Source organism: Orbicella faveolata, unplaced genomic scaffold (assembly GCF_042242905.1).
Source record: "Orbicella faveolata isolate gen_17 unplaced genomic scaffold, um_ofav_v1 contig_25, whole genome shotgun sequence".
Lineage (NCBI taxonomy): Eukaryota > Metazoa > Cnidaria > Anthozoa > Scleractinia > Merulinidae > Orbicella > Orbicella faveolata.
The window spans coordinates 1,823,488-1,844,453 of record NW_028301553.1 but is presented as its reverse complement, the minus strand read 5'-3'; the positions used below and the strand labels follow the sequence as shown (position 1 = coordinate 1,844,453).

At 38.4% G+C, this 20,966-nt stretch overlaps 3 protein-coding genes and 1 long non-coding RNA gene across 5 annotated transcripts; 2 read left to right on the top strand and 2 right to left on the bottom strand.

The window, feature by feature from the left end:
• Window positions 1–3: 3 nt before the first annotated feature.
• Window positions 4–6,051, bottom strand: LOC110040062 (GPALPP motifs-containing protein 1-like). 2 transcript variants are annotated; one of them, XM_089294818.1, is made up of 8 exons: window positions 5,648–6,051; window positions 5,088–5,155; window positions 4,577–4,657; window positions 4,401–4,467; window positions 3,752–3,840; window positions 3,096–3,209; window positions 2,705–2,764; window positions 4–2,151 (listed from the first exon to the last, which is right to left on the bottom strand). In XM_089294818.1, exons 1-8 carry the CDS (start codon window positions 5,913–5,915, stop codon window positions 1,990–1,992), a joined length of 909 nt encoding a protein of 302 aa, XP_089150944.1. In that variant the 5' UTR covers window positions 5,916–6,051; the 3' UTR covers window positions 4–1,989. The 2 variants fall into 2 exon arrangements, with proteins under 2 accessions (XP_089150944.1, XP_089150945.1); XM_089294819.1 differs by having other exon boundaries at window positions 5,088–5,152.
• Window positions 6,052–6,068: 17 nt separating this feature from the next.
• On the top strand, window positions 6,069–10,172 carry LOC110040593 (peptidyl-prolyl cis-trans isomerase NIMA-interacting 4-like). Its single transcript, XM_020745846.2, has 5 exons — window positions 6,069–6,203; window positions 6,583–6,650; window positions 6,866–6,985; window positions 8,349–8,381; window positions 9,179–10,172. Exons 1-5 carry the CDS (start codon window positions 6,143–6,145, stop codon window positions 9,302–9,304), a joined length of 408 nt encoding a protein of 135 aa, XP_020601505.2. The 5' UTR covers window positions 6,069–6,142; the 3' UTR covers window positions 9,305–10,172.
• Window positions 9,550–11,686, bottom strand: LOC110040594 (uncharacterized). Its single transcript, XR_002295680.2, has 2 exons — window positions 11,533–11,686; window positions 9,550–10,266 (listed from the first exon to the last, which is right to left on the bottom strand). It is a non-coding gene; the product is annotated as an uncharacterized LOC110040594 (long non-coding RNA).
• A 915-nt stretch (window positions 11,687–12,601) lies between these two features.
• LOC110040596 (adenosine receptor A2b-like) lies at window positions 12,602–20,383 on the top strand. The gene has a single exon (XM_020745849.2). The coding sequence runs from the start codon at window positions 17,252–17,254 to the stop codon at window positions 18,314–18,316; it is 1,065 nt and encodes a 354-aa protein (XP_020601508.1). The 5' UTR covers window positions 12,602–17,251; the 3' UTR covers window positions 18,317–20,383.
• Window positions 20,384–20,966: the final 583 nt, after the last annotated feature.

The following is a 20,966-nucleotide window of genomic DNA, read 5'->3' as shown; positions in this document are numbered from 1 at the left end:
TGATTCCCTTGAGCGATACCATCCTTTTAACTCATTTATTCGACTTGGGTACAGGCTAATAAAGAGAAAAAATATATATACGCCCACAAGCATTCACAGTTTTAGTCTACCTTACCCTGGTAAAAACCACACAGCAAAATGCGCAAATCACTGAAGGGATTATTTTTGTCATGGGTTTTGTTCGTCAGCGCGCTCTTTGGTTACACAACTCATCTGCTCATATAAAGCTCCAAACTCGGCTATCGCCATCGTGTGCCTCCTTTTCCGCTCTTACCACATTGTGATGTCATCTGTGATCTCTTACTGTACAGACGCACGGCAACATGGAATCTATTTGTTCAATTGTTTCGATATACTCCCAGAGAAGCTAGCCTTTCATGTTTTTCATGAAAAATATTAGATGGAGGGTTTCGACGCGGCTTTTACAGCGTTTACAGAAATGCAGTTTAGTCTATTCGACACTCACCAGCAGTATACTTTGGTAAACATGAAAATTGCTTATCAACAAAATCTGAAAATGGACAGAGGAAACAAAAACTACGCCGAACAATAGGCCTTTTGCACGATCCGGTCACATGGTACAAAATCACACGTGTTGGGACGCAAGTTGTACAGTGGGACTTCCAAAACAAAGGTAGGTCAAGGTGGACTAGTATGAGTTGCTTTGTTTTGGAGTCCTACGGTGCAACATTCGTGCCAGCATGTGTGATTTTGTACCAGGTGACCGGGTCGTGCAAAGGGCCTATTGAAATTCTCACTGTTAAACTTAGCACCTCCGTGTAACATTTTTCCAACTTTACGCAGAAAACGATGAAAATTTTATGTAACTAGCCGGGTTGAGTTTGTGACGGCATAAAATAGCCTTGAGCGACATTGGAAATTAAAACACCAGTCAGTTATTTCATAACCTACCGATTTTACTGCGTCTTTCAATAAAATGCGGACTCTTAAATTCAAAGCTCAACCGACAAATGCGTTTTTCGCTACCGTCAATCAAATGTTCGGCGGCTCGTCCCAGCTTCCGACTACTGCCGAGTGTGCGGTAATCAAATCGTTGAGCACAGTTCAGACAACGAAACAGTGCTCGGAAGTAGTTGGAAGCTGGGAGGAGCCGCCGAACATTTGATTGACGCTAGCGAAAAACGCATTTGTGGGTTAAGCTTTGAATTTAAGAGTCCGCATTTTATTGAAAGGGGCAGTAAGTCCGTCAGAGGTAAAGGTCAGACATTGAGCGACTCTGAAAGCATAAGTACTCCAGAGTTTGAACACTACGTTCACTGCCCCGAATTTGCTTCCCTATATCCGATGTTTTTCTATTTGCAAAACTCCGATAAACGAACATTGAGTCGGTCGTGATCAAAACGTGTCTCCTCCGGACTACAACGTCTGGCTGTATCAAAATACATGTTCTTGATTGTAAAAACTGCTTAGCTGGATGAATTTGTTACTGTAAACTGTGTACACATCAAACCAGGTTTTATGAGACCCTCGATCTGCAAACGACTTGCAAACTAGCCCAGTGGGACCCATTCCACCTTGTGTCAGACAGCTGCAGTGTTGTTTGTCCTTCGTAGTCGAATATGACCAAAGACATCTAGTTTGTTAATAAATTTCTACGGTGTGTCCGGAGGTGGCTGATGAGACCAATCCGGGCGAGGAAGCCTCTCCCACAGGTAGGGCAGAAGTGGGTAGGGGCTGTGCTGTTAGTGCTGGCGGCTCTTTCCTTGCGTACTGCTCGCTTCTCCTCGGCTCGTATCAAGGCACCAGGTTACGGAGTATTTGCACTGAATTGAACGTTTTTCTAGGTGTATTTCCAATAAATGTAGACGATGGAATTGAAAAACTTGTTGGGCATAAAAAGAAATAAAATGTTGGATCAATGTTTGTTATATATTCACAAGAGAAAACGTGTTTAACGTTTTCAGTCTTTCCTTGTACATTTGATCGGGTCGCACGTCATGAGAACCTGGACACGAGTTGTTCGACTTCCTAAAGGAATGAAGAGCCACTCCGGGAATGTTGGAACCTGGATCCAAGTTCTTTGGATTTCTGGATAACGGACTTCTTTTGCCCATCGCTCATTTTTGGCAAATTTAAATCTTGGTCCCTGTCAAATGGTCTTCTTTCTACAGGCTTGTCTTTATCTTCCTTCTGTCAAAACAAACAACAATTTAAGTTTGCGTTACATACAACCACTGACTGAAATACAGAAACTGTCTCCCAGACTTTACGAGTATAAACAAGTTTCACTTCTGCAAACTGCAAACAATGACGTTTTTTTCTTCGTTTAGCAGTAAATTTATCTGTTAACTTATTGTCCGGACGATTTATGATGGAAAAACAGAGCGTTCTTGTGATGTAATAGTATCTGAGACAACATTTCTTTGCATAAACTTGTAAGCCGGTTAAAAAGGAGAAGATTGAGAGAAACGTTAATATCACGACCTGAAAAAAGAGTCGACCATTTGCGTGTGGAAGAATTACAGTAAAGTTTTCTGGGATTCTATCATCGTGGAGACGTTTTCTCTTACATTAGATTCAGGATCGGAAACGAGCTCTGACGTTTTTGTACGATATAAAACAATTGAGAAAGTTTCGCATGACTTCATGATGGCCATGTTCCTTGGTGATTCCAGGCAAACTTTTGTTCCGTAGGTAGCTATTGAAGACGAAACACTGACAGCAGCTTGCCAGTTTTTCATACCTTTTGCTTTTCAAGTTTCTTGGTGTGCAGGTCCATTAGGGATTCTCCTCTGTGCCGCTTCTAAAGAGGAAAATTAGTTTAAATCCAATATTATACAAGGGGCAGTCAATAAGACATAGTGCTGATGCATACATGTAAAAAAACAGTAAAGCAGAACAAGGGAGGATGGTGTGGGCTATGCAAACATGTAAGGCCCAAAGCCACCTATTGTCCCCACCCCTACCCCCACCCCTTCCCCTTCTGAACACACCTGGATCCTCTACTAAAATAAGGCTTTCATCCTAAAGCTTCACAAAACACAGACCTAGAGCAACTGAACTCTGTCATGTGTCACAAGCGAATCAGTAAGTCAGTACTGTACAAGGCTTACTTCAGTTTTTGTTTTCCTTACATTGTAGTTTTCAACTTGGTGGCTCATATGTTGGTCTCTCGCTAACTCCCATGGAGTCCTGACTGGATCACTTTCATCAGCACTTCTTTTAGAACCTTTGCCACCTTCTTTTGACTGCAAGGGTGACAATCATATGAATACATCAACAACATTCTGCAATGAGTGCGTGCTCAAGATGGTCAACAATAATCTTGTTAATACCCCAACAAGTTGCATCAGAATGGAGTAAAATTATTACAGAGAAATCCCGAATCACTCTTGAAATCAAGTCTCACATTTTCAAGTTTATTCACATAGTAATCAATTTTTGCAATTGCCCATTTCCAAGTTGCCTTAAGCCTCTCTATCAAAGCAAGGTCTGGTGCACAACCATTCATTTGAAAATGAGTTTAATTTCCATGTGAATAAAATCTCATTTTCATATGAAAGGATGAGCACCAAGACTCACTTTGAGAACACGGCTAAAGGTAACTTGGAAATGGCCTATTGTTTATCATCTCCATTCCATAATCAAAATGGATTCCTTTCCTTGGCTGAGTATCAATTTACAACATCACCAGCACTACTGTTGTTAGCTTTCGTTTGAGTTACAAATGTTTTTATTAAGCTTCAAAAATTCCTGTTCTTGGCAAGGGTGTAAATATTCAGATATTTACCTTTCTGGCCTTGTCTGCAGGAGTGTTGGTCCACACTGACTGATCTCCAACTTCAACAGCACGAGCACGGAACTTACGTGGTCCAAGACCTGTCAAGTCACAAATCTACTAAGAAGTGCACAAACACTCACTGCGTGGTTTAAATTACAATGATGTCTGCCATGCTGCACTGCTACTCCAAAACCTTCGTTTTGTCTTTTATAATTGCAAAGTTCTAAAGAAACTTGTACTATTTACAGACATGATTAGTAGACTGTGCTGTTATAGGAACCTAACACACCAAGACTATAAAGTGCTGCAGGTGTAGGGTGTTGCAATATTGCATTGTCCCTATGCACTATCTTGAATGTAGAGTACCTGTAATCTGTATGATAACTTCTTGTATTTTGCATAGACTACAAGCTGGCAATATAGGTATGAAGTGTGTGCAGAGAGTGTTATGTAACTATCAAGGTTTTGTTGTGTACATAGAAAAGTAATTTTTTTTTGTGACCCGATAGTTATAAAATTTTGGTATGGCATGCACCATGGATGCTTTTATTGACGAATTCATATCAATTACAACTAAATTGTTCTTTTTCTTGATCCTTGATTTATAATCCTGCCCTGAATAAGCATCCCTTGAAGATAATATTTTACTACCACTTACCAAAGTTTTTGCTCAAATCTGGGGGAAGTTCTGTCATCCAAGATTCTCTTTTAGGCTTTGAGTCTTTCTATGAAATTGAGAAACTCAAAGTTCATTCAAAACAAGTTAACCAATTTATTTAGCAAGTTGTAATTTAGTCAGTAACTGTGTGCAGTCACTGCCTTGTTTAATCATACCTTGCCTGTCATTTGATCTTTCTTAGCCTTACTTCGAGCCTCTATGTCCATCTTGGTCCTTTCAAATCCAACATCCATCTCCTGCAGATTTTCACAAAAAATTTCTTTAAAATACTGTCTTAAAACCTATTAGTTAACCAAGGTCTGCATATATCAAGCTTTGAGAGACAGGGTGACCTTATACTTTAATTCAGAAGGCAAAGTGTTGGAGTCTCATTCAAGCATTGTAGATTTGAGCAAGATCCTTACCTTTCAAAGTGCCATTTTTCCACCCAGGAGAATTTATAAAATTTACCCTTTGTAAAACAATAGTATCTTTTTCTGTCTTGAGTTTTACAACCTGGATAAAGTTTGTTGATTTATGGGACCAATCAGCTTGTTTAGTATTTACCATTCTGAGTAGTTTTTGCCTATTGAAGCTATTTTATTCACTGTTTTGCTTATTTTCTTTATTTTTTGGCAAATAAATGACTGGTTGTTGTGCTGTCGTGTTGTGTTATAAAGTTCTTACTGCCTCAGCTGGTGGTGCCGGCCCAATGATATCTTCCTCTTCATCGCTGCTGACATTCTTTTCATCTACTGATTGTAAAATAAAGCAATAAATAAAAGATGCAGGCCAAACATGTTCATCTGACTGCCTACATTTTAATCTAGGCAACTCTGTAACTCTCTCCTCTGTAGAGACCTCTTTCATGCTACCTGGCTTGACCATGTAGGCTGGTAGTTCTGTGGCTGGGGAGAGGAAATAATGGAATTGCACCTTCCCACTCCCATTTCACTTCCCCTCCCTAGGGAGTCTGTGAGGAGAGACTGCGACTTGGCTATTATTAACAGCTCTCTATTTAGAAAACTAACAAATACAGTCACCCGTACAAAATGCAGACTACAGACTCGGTATAAAATGCAGACAACTCTGTAACAAGTGTCCCACAAAGAAATTGACAACCCATAGCCCAATCAAATAGAACCATGCATATTTAACTAAAGACTTATAAGCTTATATTTATAAGTTAGAGCTTGAATGATTGCGCAGCCAAGATTCCCTTCAACTGACAATTTTTTCGTACAAACCACTTGATGTGTATGCCCTGGGATGTTCAAACTGTGGAGGTCTCATGGGTCCGATGACTCTTGGTCTAGAAACACTTTCCTCTTTTCTCTGAAAGCCAGGAGGCAAAGCTGGTCCATAGCTATCACATTCATCACTGTCATTGCCTTCTGCTTGAACTAATTGAGATCGTTCATAATTCTCGTCTTCTTCATTAACATTTCCACTCTTTTTAACATCTGAGTTCAAGTTTTTGGCTAGATGTGGTGGTAGAATTGGACCAATCTCCATGAAAAAGATGTTTCCAGTTCAAATGAGTTCAAAAATGAAATGGAAAGGATATTATAGTCTCCTTATATCAAGTGGTAACCTTCCAATAGTGAGACCGCTGACAACAGAAAATGGTTCATATTTGTTCCCAGTCTCTCGCTTATCGGCATATTTGAAGATGGCGGCCTGATTAAGGGTTCAGATTGAGCGATCAGAACAGTCCATTATAGTCGGACATCAGCTGTAAAATGCCTCCTAAAAAAGGAAAGGGTGGTGGAAAACAAGATAAAGGAAAAGGAGCAGCAAAAGGCAAGTCTGTTTCATCGCTGGAGTAACAACAGAGTTAGATCCCTAAATGAAATGAAATGAAAACTTTATTAATTTAATTAACGTGTCGAAGAAGTCTAGCTGAGGCTAAAAACCCTCTACTAATAGGGGACACTTAAAGTAAACGAAATAAATTATTAAAATTTAAACACCTAAAACCTGACTATTTACAATACATGAAATTTAACTACCTCATTTACACTACATTAAAAGACTGAAATTTAACTACCATATTTAATAATCATCTTTGGACGAAACAGAGTCTAGAAAAGCTGTCTGATCTCTCAAATCACACGCTGTTAATACAAACAGTTAAAGAGTTTTTCTTTTTGTTTGGGACACTTTCATTCTGATTCTTTAGGGGGAGGGGGCGGTGAGGATGAGGGTGCAAGTGGAGGAAAGACAAAAAAAGGAGGAACAGCAGTTAAGGTAAGCTTATGTCAGCTCTAACAATGATATTTCAGAATCTTATTTCTCGTCACCATATCATCACAATTTCAAGCAAACAGGTGATGAGAATGATGAATATTATAAACTGGGGCTGTTGTCTTGATGTACATATACCACTAAATTATCAGAACTAAAAAAGGAAAAAGAAAGGAAAAGTAAAATTTCACTGACGTTCCCTTACCCTTGACACTCAGGTGCGGCATATTTTATGTGAAAAACACTCGAAAGTTATGGAAGCTATGGCAAAATTAAAGGATGGACAGAAGTTTAATGAAGTTGCTTCAGCATATAGTGAAGATAAAGCAAGGCAAGGGGTATGTACATGAGTTATTTGAACAAAGATGTGTACAATGTTCATGACTTCTTGGCTATAAGTCAAGTGGCTCACAGAACTGTTACTTTCACTAGTTTCCGTAGTCCTCCTTGGATTGGACGTTAGATCATTATTTACAAGTTATCTTTCTCAGCATACTGTCAGTTTCTACATTTACAGAGGCTTGACTGTCATACCAGGCACAGCGCAGTGATAAACAGTGACCACTTTCAATTTTTATGTGTGGGATATTATGTCTGGTACAGTGAAACTAAAAGTGTGACGCTAGCATTTTAAAGTTTGACCAAATCATTGTAATCCAGTTTTGTCCTTTCCACCATTAGTCACTCACCCTTCCTAAATATAGATTCCATAATCATTTACGAAAGTGAAGAATGATCATCACAGTTAATTTTCCAATTTAAGCAAATGGAAAGAAGAAGCCTGAAAAAAAAAAAAATCAGGGCTTCAACGGGATTCGAACCCGTGACCTCCGCGATACCGGTGCGATGCTCTACCAACTGAGCTATGAAGCCAGACATTGGGAGCGAGGTCAATTAGTTGAGTTCATATCTTCCCGTGAGGAGTGAAATGATGTGAAGTTGATATGAAATAATTCATATATGAACTGCGGTTGTAGATGAAAGTGAAGAATGATCATCGCAGTTAATTTTCCAATTTAAGCAATTGGAAAGAAGAAGCCTGAAAAAAATCAGGGCTTTTCATTTACAACTGCAGTTCATATGTGAATTATTTCATATCAACTTCACATCATTTCACTCCTCACGGGAAGATATGAACTCAACTAATTGACCTCGCTCCCAATGTCTGGTTTCATAGCTCAGTTGGTAGAGCATCGCACCGGTATCGTGGAGGTCACGGGTTCGAATCCCGTTGAAGTCCTAATTTTTTTTTCAGGCTTCTTCTTTCCAATTGCTTAAATTGGAAAATTAACTGCGTGATCATTCTTCACTTTCATCTACAACTGCAGTTCATATATGAATTATTTCATATCAACTTCACATCATAATCATTTACATTGAGATTACTCTAACCAAGGCCACATGACAAAATTTTCCGGAAATTTAATGAATAAAAATCTTGGATTTTAACAATAGTTTTCCAACAAATTATCCAGTAGTCAAGCTGTACATTACAAAGGCAACAGATTTGTGGTCATTTTGATTAGTAACCATTTTAAAACTTTCAAAATGCCAGTGGTCAATTTGCAAAGAATTTGCTTCAATGGGCTTGGTTGGGGTAGTTGAACAGTAAACCTCTGACAACTACTGACACTGTCAATTTTCTTTATAAAACTGTTGTGTGGTTGATTTTTGACTGAACTTTGTTTCATTGCCAATCAGGGTGATCTAGGATGGATGACAAGAGGATCCATGGTAAGAAACAAACGTCAGAATAATGCTTATCATTATTTTTAGACATGAATGTTACAAGTGCAACACTAAAATTTGCCAATTAGTGACATAACTTACAATATTTCCTCACAATTTACATTTACAGATATAATAATATACATGAAAAAATTACTCGATTCTGATTGGCTGAGAGCAGTGCAGTTCAAGTGTAACACCAGTGCAAAAAGTGTAACATTAGTGCAAAAAGTGTAACACCAGTGCAAATTATACATCGTAACTCTAGATTATGATTGGCTGAAAGAAAATAGGAAATTTTCTAAGCCAATGATATCATATAAAATGAGGACGAAAATTTAGTGCAGAAACTTTGAAAAAAGTTTTCTCGAAAGAGAAAAAATGGCTTCAAGAAAGGTCTACCGGTATTTCCTCCACACAAATTTTTTTTCATGTTTATATTATTAATAAGTAATCATACGGTTTTTCTCGTTCAATTTGGAATTAATTTGCACTTGTGAGTTTTTAAAAAAGCTGAAATTGCACTCGCCAAAGCGGCTAAGGCAATTTCAGCTTTTTGAAAAACTCACTCGTGCATATTAATTCCAAATTGAACTCGAAACCGTATGATTACCTATACAAATTACAGCTTTTTTATGTTTACAGTGTTGAAATAACATGTTTGGGAGTAGATTAAAGTTTTGACATAAGCATTCCCTCTCATCAGGATTTCGAGGAACCATTGTACAAGCTTAACCCGTTCACTCCCTGTGAACCTAAATTTAATTTTGATTTGTGAGTCCATTTTGTTTCTCATTTAATAGGTTGGTACATTTCAAGATGCAGCTTTTGCCCTGTCCCCGAGCTCGGTAGATAAGCCAGCTTATACAGACCCCCCAGTCAAGACACAGTTTGGTTATCACATTATTATGATTGAAGGAAAGAAATAACAACTGGATTTTACTCTTTCCTCAACAAAAATATTCTCTTAACATGGAAAAAGGCCAAGTTTTGAATTTGTTACTGCATCATTCAACCTTGAAAATGAACTGTCTTCCAATTTCGTGAAAGATGGAAACTCTTTGCATTTCTGACATGGATAGATTCCAAGTGTTTCCCATTGTCATCACCAAATCAAGGAAAAAAACAAACATACCCAAGGTGATACCGGGCAGTGAAGTAAATGGATGTTACCTTTTTATTTTTTGTTCAAGAACTGCCTGATGCACCACTAACAATTTTTTACTTACTTATGTTAAAGAGCACTTTTATAATGATGGACTTAAAACTAAAACCAAGAAAAAAAGTACTTACGTCGGAACCCATCACAGTTCTGGCAAATAGTTCAGTAACCTTTTCCCGCAGTCTGGTGAATGCGGGAAAATAGCGTGAACCACATCGCGGTTGGTTTTGTTCTAACGCCTGATTGGCTGTTTAGAGCAGAGCACGATTCGTCGGTCACTATCAACTAGCCAACACACAAAATCAAAACTATCGCTAGCAAAACGCTCTAGGTTTTTGGGCTCGTGTTGGAATTGCCGCGAAGTAAAAGACATCAATACAACAGACACCCTAGGGTACAACAGACACCCTAGGGTAGAATTAACTGTCCATTGTAGAGAAGTAGCCATTGCGGGCAGGTTTCAATAGCCATGAACAGTATGGATCAGAGCACAGTCGTGACGAAAAATCTTTGGCATTGTGGAGAGGTGGCCTTGTAGGGGAGATTCGACTTCAGTTTGTTGTATTCACTATTGTGAAACGTAGAAACTGTTGGAGCTCGTCTCATGAATTAATTAAATTCAATCTTGTCCGGTCTATCTTTTGAAACTCTGACGCCGTTTAGCTGTACCCTCTCTGTCCCCTTCCGTTCCATCCTTTCGCAGGCTGGTACAACTCATTTTAACTTCCACTGTAAAAGAACGGAACAACAAGGCTGCGAAATAAGAAGATTTTATCACTTGTTTTCCGCTTAAATTAAACCGGATGATCGGTGGCTGTGTGCTAGAAATGATTCTTATCGAATTCAATCTTGAGCAGAAATCACGAAAAGGAAATGAGCTGTTTCAGTCCCAGTGTAAAACATCGTTATTCAAATTAAGCCTCAACAGGAGTACTGAATAATTAGTTTCGAATTAGTTTATATCCTAGAGTTGGATTGAAACTTATTTCTTCGTATGCCTTCCGGGTATTTTGGTATACCGTAAGTTCTTCACTTAAGAGTAAATTTTTCTTTTTTGGTTACCATTCCACCTTTCTATTTTGCTGGGAACGAAAGAGCGTGGCGCATTGTTTGATGATATTTTATATTTCACCATAAATGTTATGTGCAGAAGAAACGTGCGCCTCGAAACACACAAATAGCCAAAGGGTTGAATCAGGGCGGAAAAAGGCCGGGTACATATAAGCGCCCTGGTTGAATCGGGCGCGTGGCGTGCGAGGAGTGTGCGCGAGCAGCTTGTTATTTTATCTCGGCTCGAGTTCTCAACGCACATTTTCCGCGCGTGCCACCTGGAACTCATTCTAAGTTCGTAATTGGTCACACGAAATTTAAATTTAATTGCAAACTTCTCGATTTTGCATTGATTGACGTGCTTACGATGCCCAATGTATATACAAAGTCCACAGGAAGTCATTTCTCGGTTGTGCTACTTTTTGACAATATTGATTTAGTTTACGTTAAAAGAATAATGTATACTGTTTAAAGTAAAAGCAATCTCCAAACATAAAAAGGCACAGAAAATAAGGATCAAATACTGCCTTCAAACAAATTGCAACTAATGGACCAAGCGTGATGTTTTTGGATAATTACTGTTCACTGCGTGCTTCGAATGCCGACCTAATCCAACGCAAGCAACGCAAGTGTCCATTTTTTAAGAAAAAAAAAACCAACACACGAGATGCATGTATGAAGTTGAACAGGAAAGTATACGTTTTTCGAAATTGTTCCCCAACTCTCCACACACTGATTTGATATTAGAGCTTCGGGTTAGAGCCAAGACCTTGTTCTTAGAAAAGGTACGTTACTCACCAATCAGTGCACATTATTCTTAAAGCATTTTAAATGGATTTGACAAGCTGCTGCTGGTCGAAAATTTCCGGAGGTCAACCTTAACCTGCTAGGAACAAGAATGCCATTAACGTAAAATAACAATATTTTTAGTGGTTTAAGACTTACACGCAAACTGTCCATAAAGAAGTTTTCGATGCATATGAACTCGCTTCTTACAAGGACGATAGCTGGAAAAAAATTATTTGACTTTTCGATAGACGGTTTAAAAAAGCTTTTTAATTACGTGTGTCTTGACATGTTCGTTGATTAAATCGCTATCTGATCAGTTTTCTCAGTCAGAGGACGTGATCTGGTTCAAAAATAAAAAGCAAAGAAAAGTCATTGCAATGTATTTCCTGTCACATTTCAATTTATTTGGTTACAAACAAAAACAAATATAAATTTTTAATTACCTAGCCTGTAGCAAGTTATTAAGTCTGAGCACGAACACAGTTTGAACTCATATTCAAGGAAACATAATCTTTAGTTTTCAGTTCCAGAATTAAAATAGGAAAAGAATAGTGTGGTTTAAGACTGCAGTGACATTCAACTTATGACCTGGCAATCAGGAGAAATCAGTTTTATTCCTTGTCTTCAACATTTCTGGCGAAAAAAGAATCTTTGCCAAAGGCCTTGTATTATCGAAGTTAAAGTGATATCTTATCCAGAACTCACGCGGCGAAGAAGAAAGAGAGGGAATTAGGTTGGAATATCACGACCTTCCTTTTGAAAAAACTCTTGAGGTGATTCTTATTTTTCTTGCCAGCGGAAATAACAAACTGAATCATCGTAACTAAAATCATGAACTTTCCACACTTCAAAGCTCCATGGTCCACGGTCAGCACAACCCTAGGCGGTAATCTTGCTACCAATTTTAACACTGATATATATATATATATTTTTTTCAAGTTCTTTTCATCTCCGTTTATTTTTGTATCAGAACCCGCGTCGACATTTCCATTTCGTTGTTAACATCGATTAGTTGTAAAATTATTACTGAAAGACTCTGGTGTGTTCTGTGCGACTGCGATAAGTCACTAATAAGTTTTCAAATTACCGCTGCAAGTTTTCTTCCTTTCTAAAAGAAAATTATTTATCTTCTTTGAGTAGCTTTTGCCTCCCTTTAATTGTTATGTTTTGTTAAATGAAATCACAAGTCGATTGCAGTCTCGCTTGGTTTCTAATTCTTTTTTTTTTTTTTTTTTTTTTTTTTGCTTTTGTCATCTTGTGAAATATAATGTAGCTTTTTTTATTTTTCTCGTCAAATACGCGATAATGATTCCATTCCGCGACAAAGAATTGAACCGAATACGCCTACACGAAACTCTATCCGGTGTGGCGGAAAGTCCACAATAACCAGCTGTTATCGCCTAGCTTATACCTCAAAGCCGGTGTTGAATGAAAACAAAACAAGCAATTAAAGTCGCATGATGCTTCGAACTTTCCATCTTTCTTCTCTCTTTCTAAGCTGCAGCAAACGGTCTGCTTTTACATATTCCTTGTACCTTTCATATGGCAATAACTTTGATGTTTTTATATACTTTTCTCAGGTACCCGTACTTTTCTCTTACTTTATTTAACCACGCACGCGAAAAAAAAAAAAAGACTTTAAAACAATGATCGATAGAAGATCTTGAAACTCGTAAATCGATATCTGTAAATTCTGTGAACATTGAAAATGTCAGTGTGTTTTATAGGATCAAATCAAACGCGGATACCAATTCATGGCTTGAAGATTGTGCGACTGATTAAAACCTCCAGTCGAATAAGTTTGGCAGATAATCGTCTTTGAGGCAAGGTATCAATGGCCATATTATTTTAAAATCCTGAGATACAGGCAAACAAGAGTGGAATTAACAACAAAATTCAGACGGATTTATTGATTCCGGCTATGTCCCTGTCATTTTAACTCGAAAAAGTTTCCTTCTGAAATTGACATCTACAGAACGAAAATAATGAGACTTAGGAACTATGTAAAACTAGGGTTGATTAGGGAGTCAGTATTTGCCATTCTAAAGCTTATTGCTCGATCTAGTCAGTTATTTTAAACCGATGTCAGCAGACCGTAATCCGCATTTTATGACTATCAAGGTAATGGGAAGCCAAGCGAGAGTTATCTTTAGGTTCCATGCAAGAAACGATAAAAATTTGAATTTGGAATTATCCTTTCAACCCCAATTTTTATTCCTCTTTTTCGTTAAGGCAAAATACTCTATTTAGGACAAGGGTGAACCACAGAAGAGTGTCAAAAACTGATTCATGAAAACGATATCTTTTTCCTTTATTCGAGGACGACAGACTTTATAAGGAAAAAAACTCGACTTGAAAATGAATGGAAAACAGTCAATCAACAAAATTGGCATATGCAGTTTTCGGAGGGGCCCTGCATACATAAAAAGCTAAAAGTTAAACCAAAGATAATTTTCGGTCACAAAAACAAAGATAATTTTCGGTCAAAGCTATTTTTTTTTTCATTTCACAGTTATACACCTCAGTTGGAAGCTACAGTTTTCCATTTATTTATTTAGTGTACCATTAACCTGAAATGACGCGAAAGTCAAGTATTAGATTTTATTCGTTGGACCACCATGTTTGTCTCAGATTTTAGCACTAATCATGCAGTTAAGGAATGACACAGAAATCTGTTTTATCCGGTATTACGTTTCCTTTATAATCTGAAACATCGTCATTCTGCAGTTAATCTGACCGATCTCAACTGGAGCTATATAGAGTCTAAAAAAGGAAATTTACTACTTTACAATCAGATATTAGCTTACACCGACACGGCTTTGAAAAAAAGGATTACGCTCCTAAAATAATTATAATTTTTCTATTATTTCCAAGAAACAGAGCCTCACCGGATGCCATGTGATGAAAGTGTATTATCAATTCACGAAGTTGAAATATTACAGGCGTAACTGAGAGCACCTGATCTAACTTCAAAAAATTCGAAAATAAAGTTCTTTAGGATATTCTTCTCGGTTTTCACTCTACAGAACGGATTCGAATTCTCTATTTCGCCGAGGAGAAAAAAAGCGTCTTTGATTCCTAACGCACTTGTGTTGCAATGTTGCATTTTCATGAACATTTAACAGTGTTCAATTAATCGTACCGCTCCAGCAAAACACATGAAGTAAGTCATTTTTTCAACCCGCTCTGTTTTTTGGCAGCTATCAATGATAGTCTATGATGAAAATAAAGAACTACATTGATTGTGTCTATGGGCACATAGACGAAATAAGGAACAAAAATTATGTTTAAGTACTCTTGCAATATTGAACAATAAGAAAGACAGTATTTTACAACTAATGCACCAAGTATTATGAAGTTTCTGAATAATTACCGTTCGGGATTTTTAAAGGCTTTGAAAGTAACCTTATTCATAAAAGTTCACTTAATGAGTTGAAAATAACTAATTGGAATTGTGTTCATTGCGCTAAAACACAACAAAACCCTCCATGCACGCTAACTAAAATCTTTACGGCACGATTAAAATCTAGAGATTTCTTGAAATGCGCGTGTAAGGTTTGTTTCATGATACTGCTTGGTGTGTGTGACGAGTCAAATTGACATATTCAAACAGGATCCTCTCTCAGTGACAAGAGAAACTGGGAAAGAAAATAAAAATTAACTTTCCCGCTGACAGTTCAGAGAAGCTTTGTAAATTTCAATCAAGTGTTCTGTCATATTGTTTGACCAAACCACTACAACTGCTCTATTGCAGAAAATTATGTTTTCTCTTTAAAATTTGTGCTTCGTGTAATGTAACTCTTTAGCTGGATAGCTCACCTTAACATATGCCTTTACGCGCACAAAATCGGTTGTTGAATATTCGCCAATAGAAATGACCAGTTAGAGGTAAGAAAAAAAGGGTGTATTTTGCGGGGGAGTTTGTTTCCGGGGATATTTCCAAGCGCTTTCTAAAATTTATAACACTATCCTGACAATCTCGTCACTGTTTCCCACAAATTTATTCACAAAAAGACAGCTCTTCCGGGGAACAAAACGAAATATGAAGAGAAAAGTATTTTTTAGTATTTTACACTCCGTCGAATGTAACTTACGCAACATTATGGCAATCGTGCTCTCTCTCCTATTTGAAAACAGCAAATCTGAACTTTGTCAGATGCAAATAAGAGTAAATTCTTGAAAGCTTTTTTCGTTTCACTTTCCCAAAATAGACGCGCGGGACCAATTTACAATTAAACAAAATAAATAAAATTGTTACAACACGAGGAGATAACCACGTACTCAATAGGAAAAAGATCAAAATATGGCGGGATGTGTCATTTTGAGGACTTTAACGCCCCGCAACCATTCCTCAGGAAAGTAACCTGTCACTGTTGCTATGGTTTCCGCGGTAAAGCTGCTGCATTAAAGGGTTTCCCACTAGACATCTTCATAAGAACAACTTTCCGGTCATTATAAAAAACACGTCAGAATACGTCGAAACTAACCAAACAGGACCATGGTGCTTGTTTGCACTAGAAGCACTCGTTTGTGGATAGCCAATCCCCTCTCCACACTTTCATTGGTGAATAATGTAAGTCCAGCAGGGATAATTAGCAAGTTTAGTTTTGAATTTTCCTGAAGCAAGTTTGAACCCCGAGAGCGCTAGAAAGGAAATGACCGAGAATCAAATCTCTTATCTGTTGAAATCATTATAAACTCGTTGCCAAACAGCTGTACTTCAAACATTTCACCGACTCATCACAATATAGAAACTCGATAATATACACAATTGGTACAAAAAGACGGTTTCTTTGTTTGATCAGACAGACAAAAAAGACTGAACAGGTCGAGGATATTAAGAGAGCTCGCTTTAGTGAAGACACAATTCTACTTCAAGATTGTCAGCCAGCCTTGTGAGGCCAAATCAACCCAATTAGAGAAGCAAACCGCACGAGTTTCCTTTGAAATTTTAACAAGACAAATTCGTTGGCTTTCTCCGATCTCAGCACCTTTCGATGCGGGCTTTCTCCCAACGTGCGAGGGAGAGCTGTTTTGGAGAGGAGCCTCGCTAATGCACGCCTAAGACAGCAACTACATTCCAGCTGAAACACTTCAAATTTACTTTAATCTCGCCGTGGGGTTTTGTTTTCTACGCAACCATCAGAGGAAGAAAGTTAAGGTAACTCTATTGTCAATTCTGAAGGATCCAAGAGTGTTTATTTTGTTTTAGTGGCTGATGTAGGCGTTTTTACGCGAAACGGCTCAGTTGGAGGCGAAACAAATAACGTTGTCTACCGATACATTAGTAAAAATTTCGATTTTAATTCACTTAATTGCGACACTAAACAAGAGAAGGCGCCGCGCTCTTGCCGACAGGCTAAAAGCCAGCGCTCAAGGATACAAACACTATCGCAGAAGATTGAATTGGTGAAAGCACAGTCCTTCCATCAACAGATGCTTAAAAAGTACTTCGTGAAAGAATTTAGCATTCTGTCATTGAGAAGATCAAGTTCCTGTTTCCTTGAGAAGAGTTAGTCATCTGGAGACGAGAACAAGTGTCACACAAAAAAAACAATTTTTCATTTTACACGCTGCCAACAGAGCCATCGTGTAAAACTTATCATTCAAACAAACTGAGACGACCTAAAACCTAAAGCTTGAGGGCTGAAGCCACGTCTAAACTATACGTTTTGCTTGTACTACTTTCCCTTGGTGAAAATCATCGCCTTTGGCAACTTCAAATATTGTATCGTGATTGCAGACGGCGGATTCGTTGATGTGAAGCAAGTTATCGCTGGCCTCAAAGATAACTCGACTGAATCAAACCTGCGACCACAATCGTGTTAATCGACACCACAGTTATAAGAGACACGTTGTTTTACGCCGCGCCAAAATGACGACGAGTTTGGTGAACAACGTCTCTTACTTCCCAAACACAACGGCTACACCTCCTTCTGTGTCCGGTGATGTCACAGCTGACACGTATTTCAACCCAGTGTTCGATGGGCTGTTGATTGTCCTAAGCGTGTTGGTTGTCGCCATAAATCTGCTGGTTATTTCTCTGTTCTTTCACAGAGAATATCTGCAGACAAAAACCAACAGTCTGCTTATCAGTCTGGCCGTGTCCGATCTCTTGGTTGGCTTACTGGGGATTCCACTGAACATTGCCTGCAACGCGTTCCTAGAGGAAGGAGTGTGCACCGCCGCTGCTCTCATCTACCGGTTCATTGCCGTCTCCACTATGTACCACATTCTCGTTGTAACTTTGGAGAGATACATCTATGTCATGTATCCCATGAAGTACATCAACATCGTGACAGGACCTCGGTTGCTTATGGCTATAGCTGGCCTTTGGCTCTTATCAATTTTCTTCTCGCTTATTCAACTCGCGTGGGAAGACCCAACGAAATTCTTCGAACCTCGCGACCAAGTCTGGCGAAACTATGCGCTGGGTTATAACATCTTCGGTATCGTGTTCACTTTTTTTCTTCCAGCTGTCTTCATGGCCATCAGCTATGTACGTATGTTCATGGTGATCCACCGGCAAATTAAAGAAATCCGTGGCCTTTACAACACGCGTAACGGAGTAACCGCAAACCAGCGAGCGCCGATCGCAACTGAAGCTCGTGCTCTGTTCATCTTTGCTCTGATGTTGACTGTCTTCATAGTTTGCTGGCTGTCTTTCTATGTGACCGGCTTTCTGATCTTTATGATGGACTTAAGGTCGCTACCCCATAAAGCGCTTATGGCGTTTGATTATATTCGTTTTGCAGTGGCGTTCGTGAATCCGATTTTGTACGCATTTCTCAAGCGAGATTTTTCCAGGGCTCTGAAATCTTTCTGCAGAAGAGATGGCGTGCAGCCCGGCGAGATGGCCTCGTCAAATTCAATCTCTCGCTTTCGCACTATCACGATCAACTTCTCACTGTCGAGATCTTCAGACATGTACAGAGATTAGAAATACTAAAGGGTGTTTTAGCATATCGGGCTCTTCCGCGCGAAGCCATGGTTTGGGTGGTCTCCAACCAGCAGAACTAAACGACTTTGAAGGAGACTTGTTGAATGATTTGTTTCCGGGAAGATTCACGACAGCACTTCAACGGAAAGTTGCGTCTGACGGAAAAAAATTAGCAAATACGAGAACGGAATAAAAACTGAACTGAAGCAGTACAAGCAGTAGTTTCACCTGATTAATACGAGCTTGTGTAACAAACACATTTTCCCCGTGTAGTTTCTCGTGTGCGGATGGGTGGTGATAATCGGCTTGCTTTTCTTTGGCTAGTTGATCAGCTCACGCACGGAACACTGAAACCACAAAATAAACTTTGACTGTGAACTTTGCAAAATGCGGGATCTCCGTTCGTTTCAAGTCATGCAATGCATATTGGTTTGACAAACATGAACGATTGTACCAGCCCCATTGCCGCGCGAAAATGGGCAAAAAAACTTTAATGAGGTAACGAAGTGTCCTCCGTCACAGCGGCGAAACATGGTGGTATGTGTGTTTTCTCATTCGCTCAGTGAAGGTCCACTATAGGAAACAAAAAAGAAACCTTTATAGTTCGCAGTTGTAAATTGATATCGTTCAGTGTTGAAAAGTGAATCCAATAAGACATCAGCATTTATGAACATTCTATAATATAGAGTTAAGGGTGCGAAAAACAGTTTAGATGTTTTCGATTTTTTGTGGTAGAGCACAAGGATAACATCAGACACAGTCGTAAAAACTGACCTAAATTTATTTGAAAAAATTTTCAGTGGCTACGGTTGTTAATTCCGGTTTCATTGTGCTAAGATAAAACAAGTTTTCTCTCTGAGGGATGAAAAATGACTTGTTTACGCTGTAAAGGTGTGATTATGTTACGGATATCGAGTTAATTTTTTGTGTTTTCCGGTAGTTTGCCGAAACCCCAACCGCGAAACACACAAAACAGAGCTGCAGGCAGCCAGCCTTTTCCATTATCAAAATTGACAAGTCATAAAACAGTACCAATTGCTGGCGTAATTCCTGCCTGAATTACTTTTTCAATGAAGAAATTCTTCAAAATAAAGGACCGCTTTCCTTTGCTTTTAACAGTTGAAACAAAACGCGTACAATGGCAAACATAACAGAAAGAACTAGAAAAAATATTGAATTGTTCTTAACTTTGCAAGGTGTGCGACGTGTGTTTGCCTATTCCTTGTTTTATTTTCGTGTTATTTGTTTTCCTTCTAACACAAATAGCAGATTTTTAAAAGCTTGCAGTTAATAAGGTTGAAAAGATTCAAGTGGCACCTATTCCTAAGTGTACCGAGTGGAAACCTGATAAAAGTTTGTTATTAATGCTTCGCTCTAATAGAAAACTTATTCGTTTTCCTTCAAGAGAGATTTCTCATGATAAAAATTCTATATCTTTCTTGTCAATTAATGGAAATTTTGCGACACTTCCGTTCGCGCCTTGGCATTTTACATAATTTTCAAAGGCAAACAAAACACAAAATTTAAACTAAGTCGAAAAATCAAAATACGCTATACAAAACAGGATTCTTTATTGAAAGAAAGCTCTTCCATAGTCTGAAAACTAGAACTTGAAATGTTACTTTTAACAGTCTTCTTTGAACCCTTCGAAATGATTTGATCAAGAAAGACCAAACAAGACGCAAAAATATATTCGTATTTTAATAATGACACAAGTTGGTATTCTCTTTAAAAAATATAATGTTAAAATGTACAAATGCAACGTATCTCTCAAAAGGTGTCCGGTTTTTACCGTCTCCAAAATTGCCTGTAAATTAAAAGGTGATGTTATCATAAGAAAAGCCATGACTTCTCGGCTTCCTCCTGAAAAACCAATGAAAAGGCTATGCAGTTTGCGGGCTTTTCATTCGAGGGAAATCAATGTAAATGTGTTTGCAAGATTCTCAGCTAGGTAGTGTAGCATGTAGTGTATATAGTTCACGGTATTTTCACGACTAATGTAAACTGTTTTTGTGTCAGATTGTACAGCACATGTTACATTGAATAAAGTACAGCAACATCAAGCAAGTCATGTTTTAACAACAGCTGAATCAATAATCGTAACCAACGTTACGGCGCTTTTACTTAACGAATTCGTCGATGAAAAACAAAATAGCGACATAACACGATACTGGTCCAATATTTACACATGACCGCATATTGTTTCGGATGAAGAAACCATTATGAAACGAACGATCCGTGAAATTATCATTTCTTTTTTTACTCTAAAAGGCTTTACAATTTTCGCAAGTGGAACAGAAAGCAAAGGAAAGAAAACACGGCTGCACGATTGAAACCCGTGACTCGATTTCTGAACGCAACAATTTAAAATTGAGCTGACTTTTAAATTGCCAACTAAAAGCCATTGTCGTCCTCATAGTCACTTGGATCTCTTGGCCGACAGAAAAAAAGTCGATTGATCAACTATGGTCGTGTGAAACAATCGTTACAAGCCGTTGAGACTTGACCACGGTCCTTATATTTTGGGGCATTTTATTCACGATGAAGAGGAGGCATATGAGCAAAGATGTATATTACTGAGTCTCTATATTATCATTTTTCTAAAATGCATTCTTCGCTCAATGCAAAAAATGGCTGCTTGACTAATGGG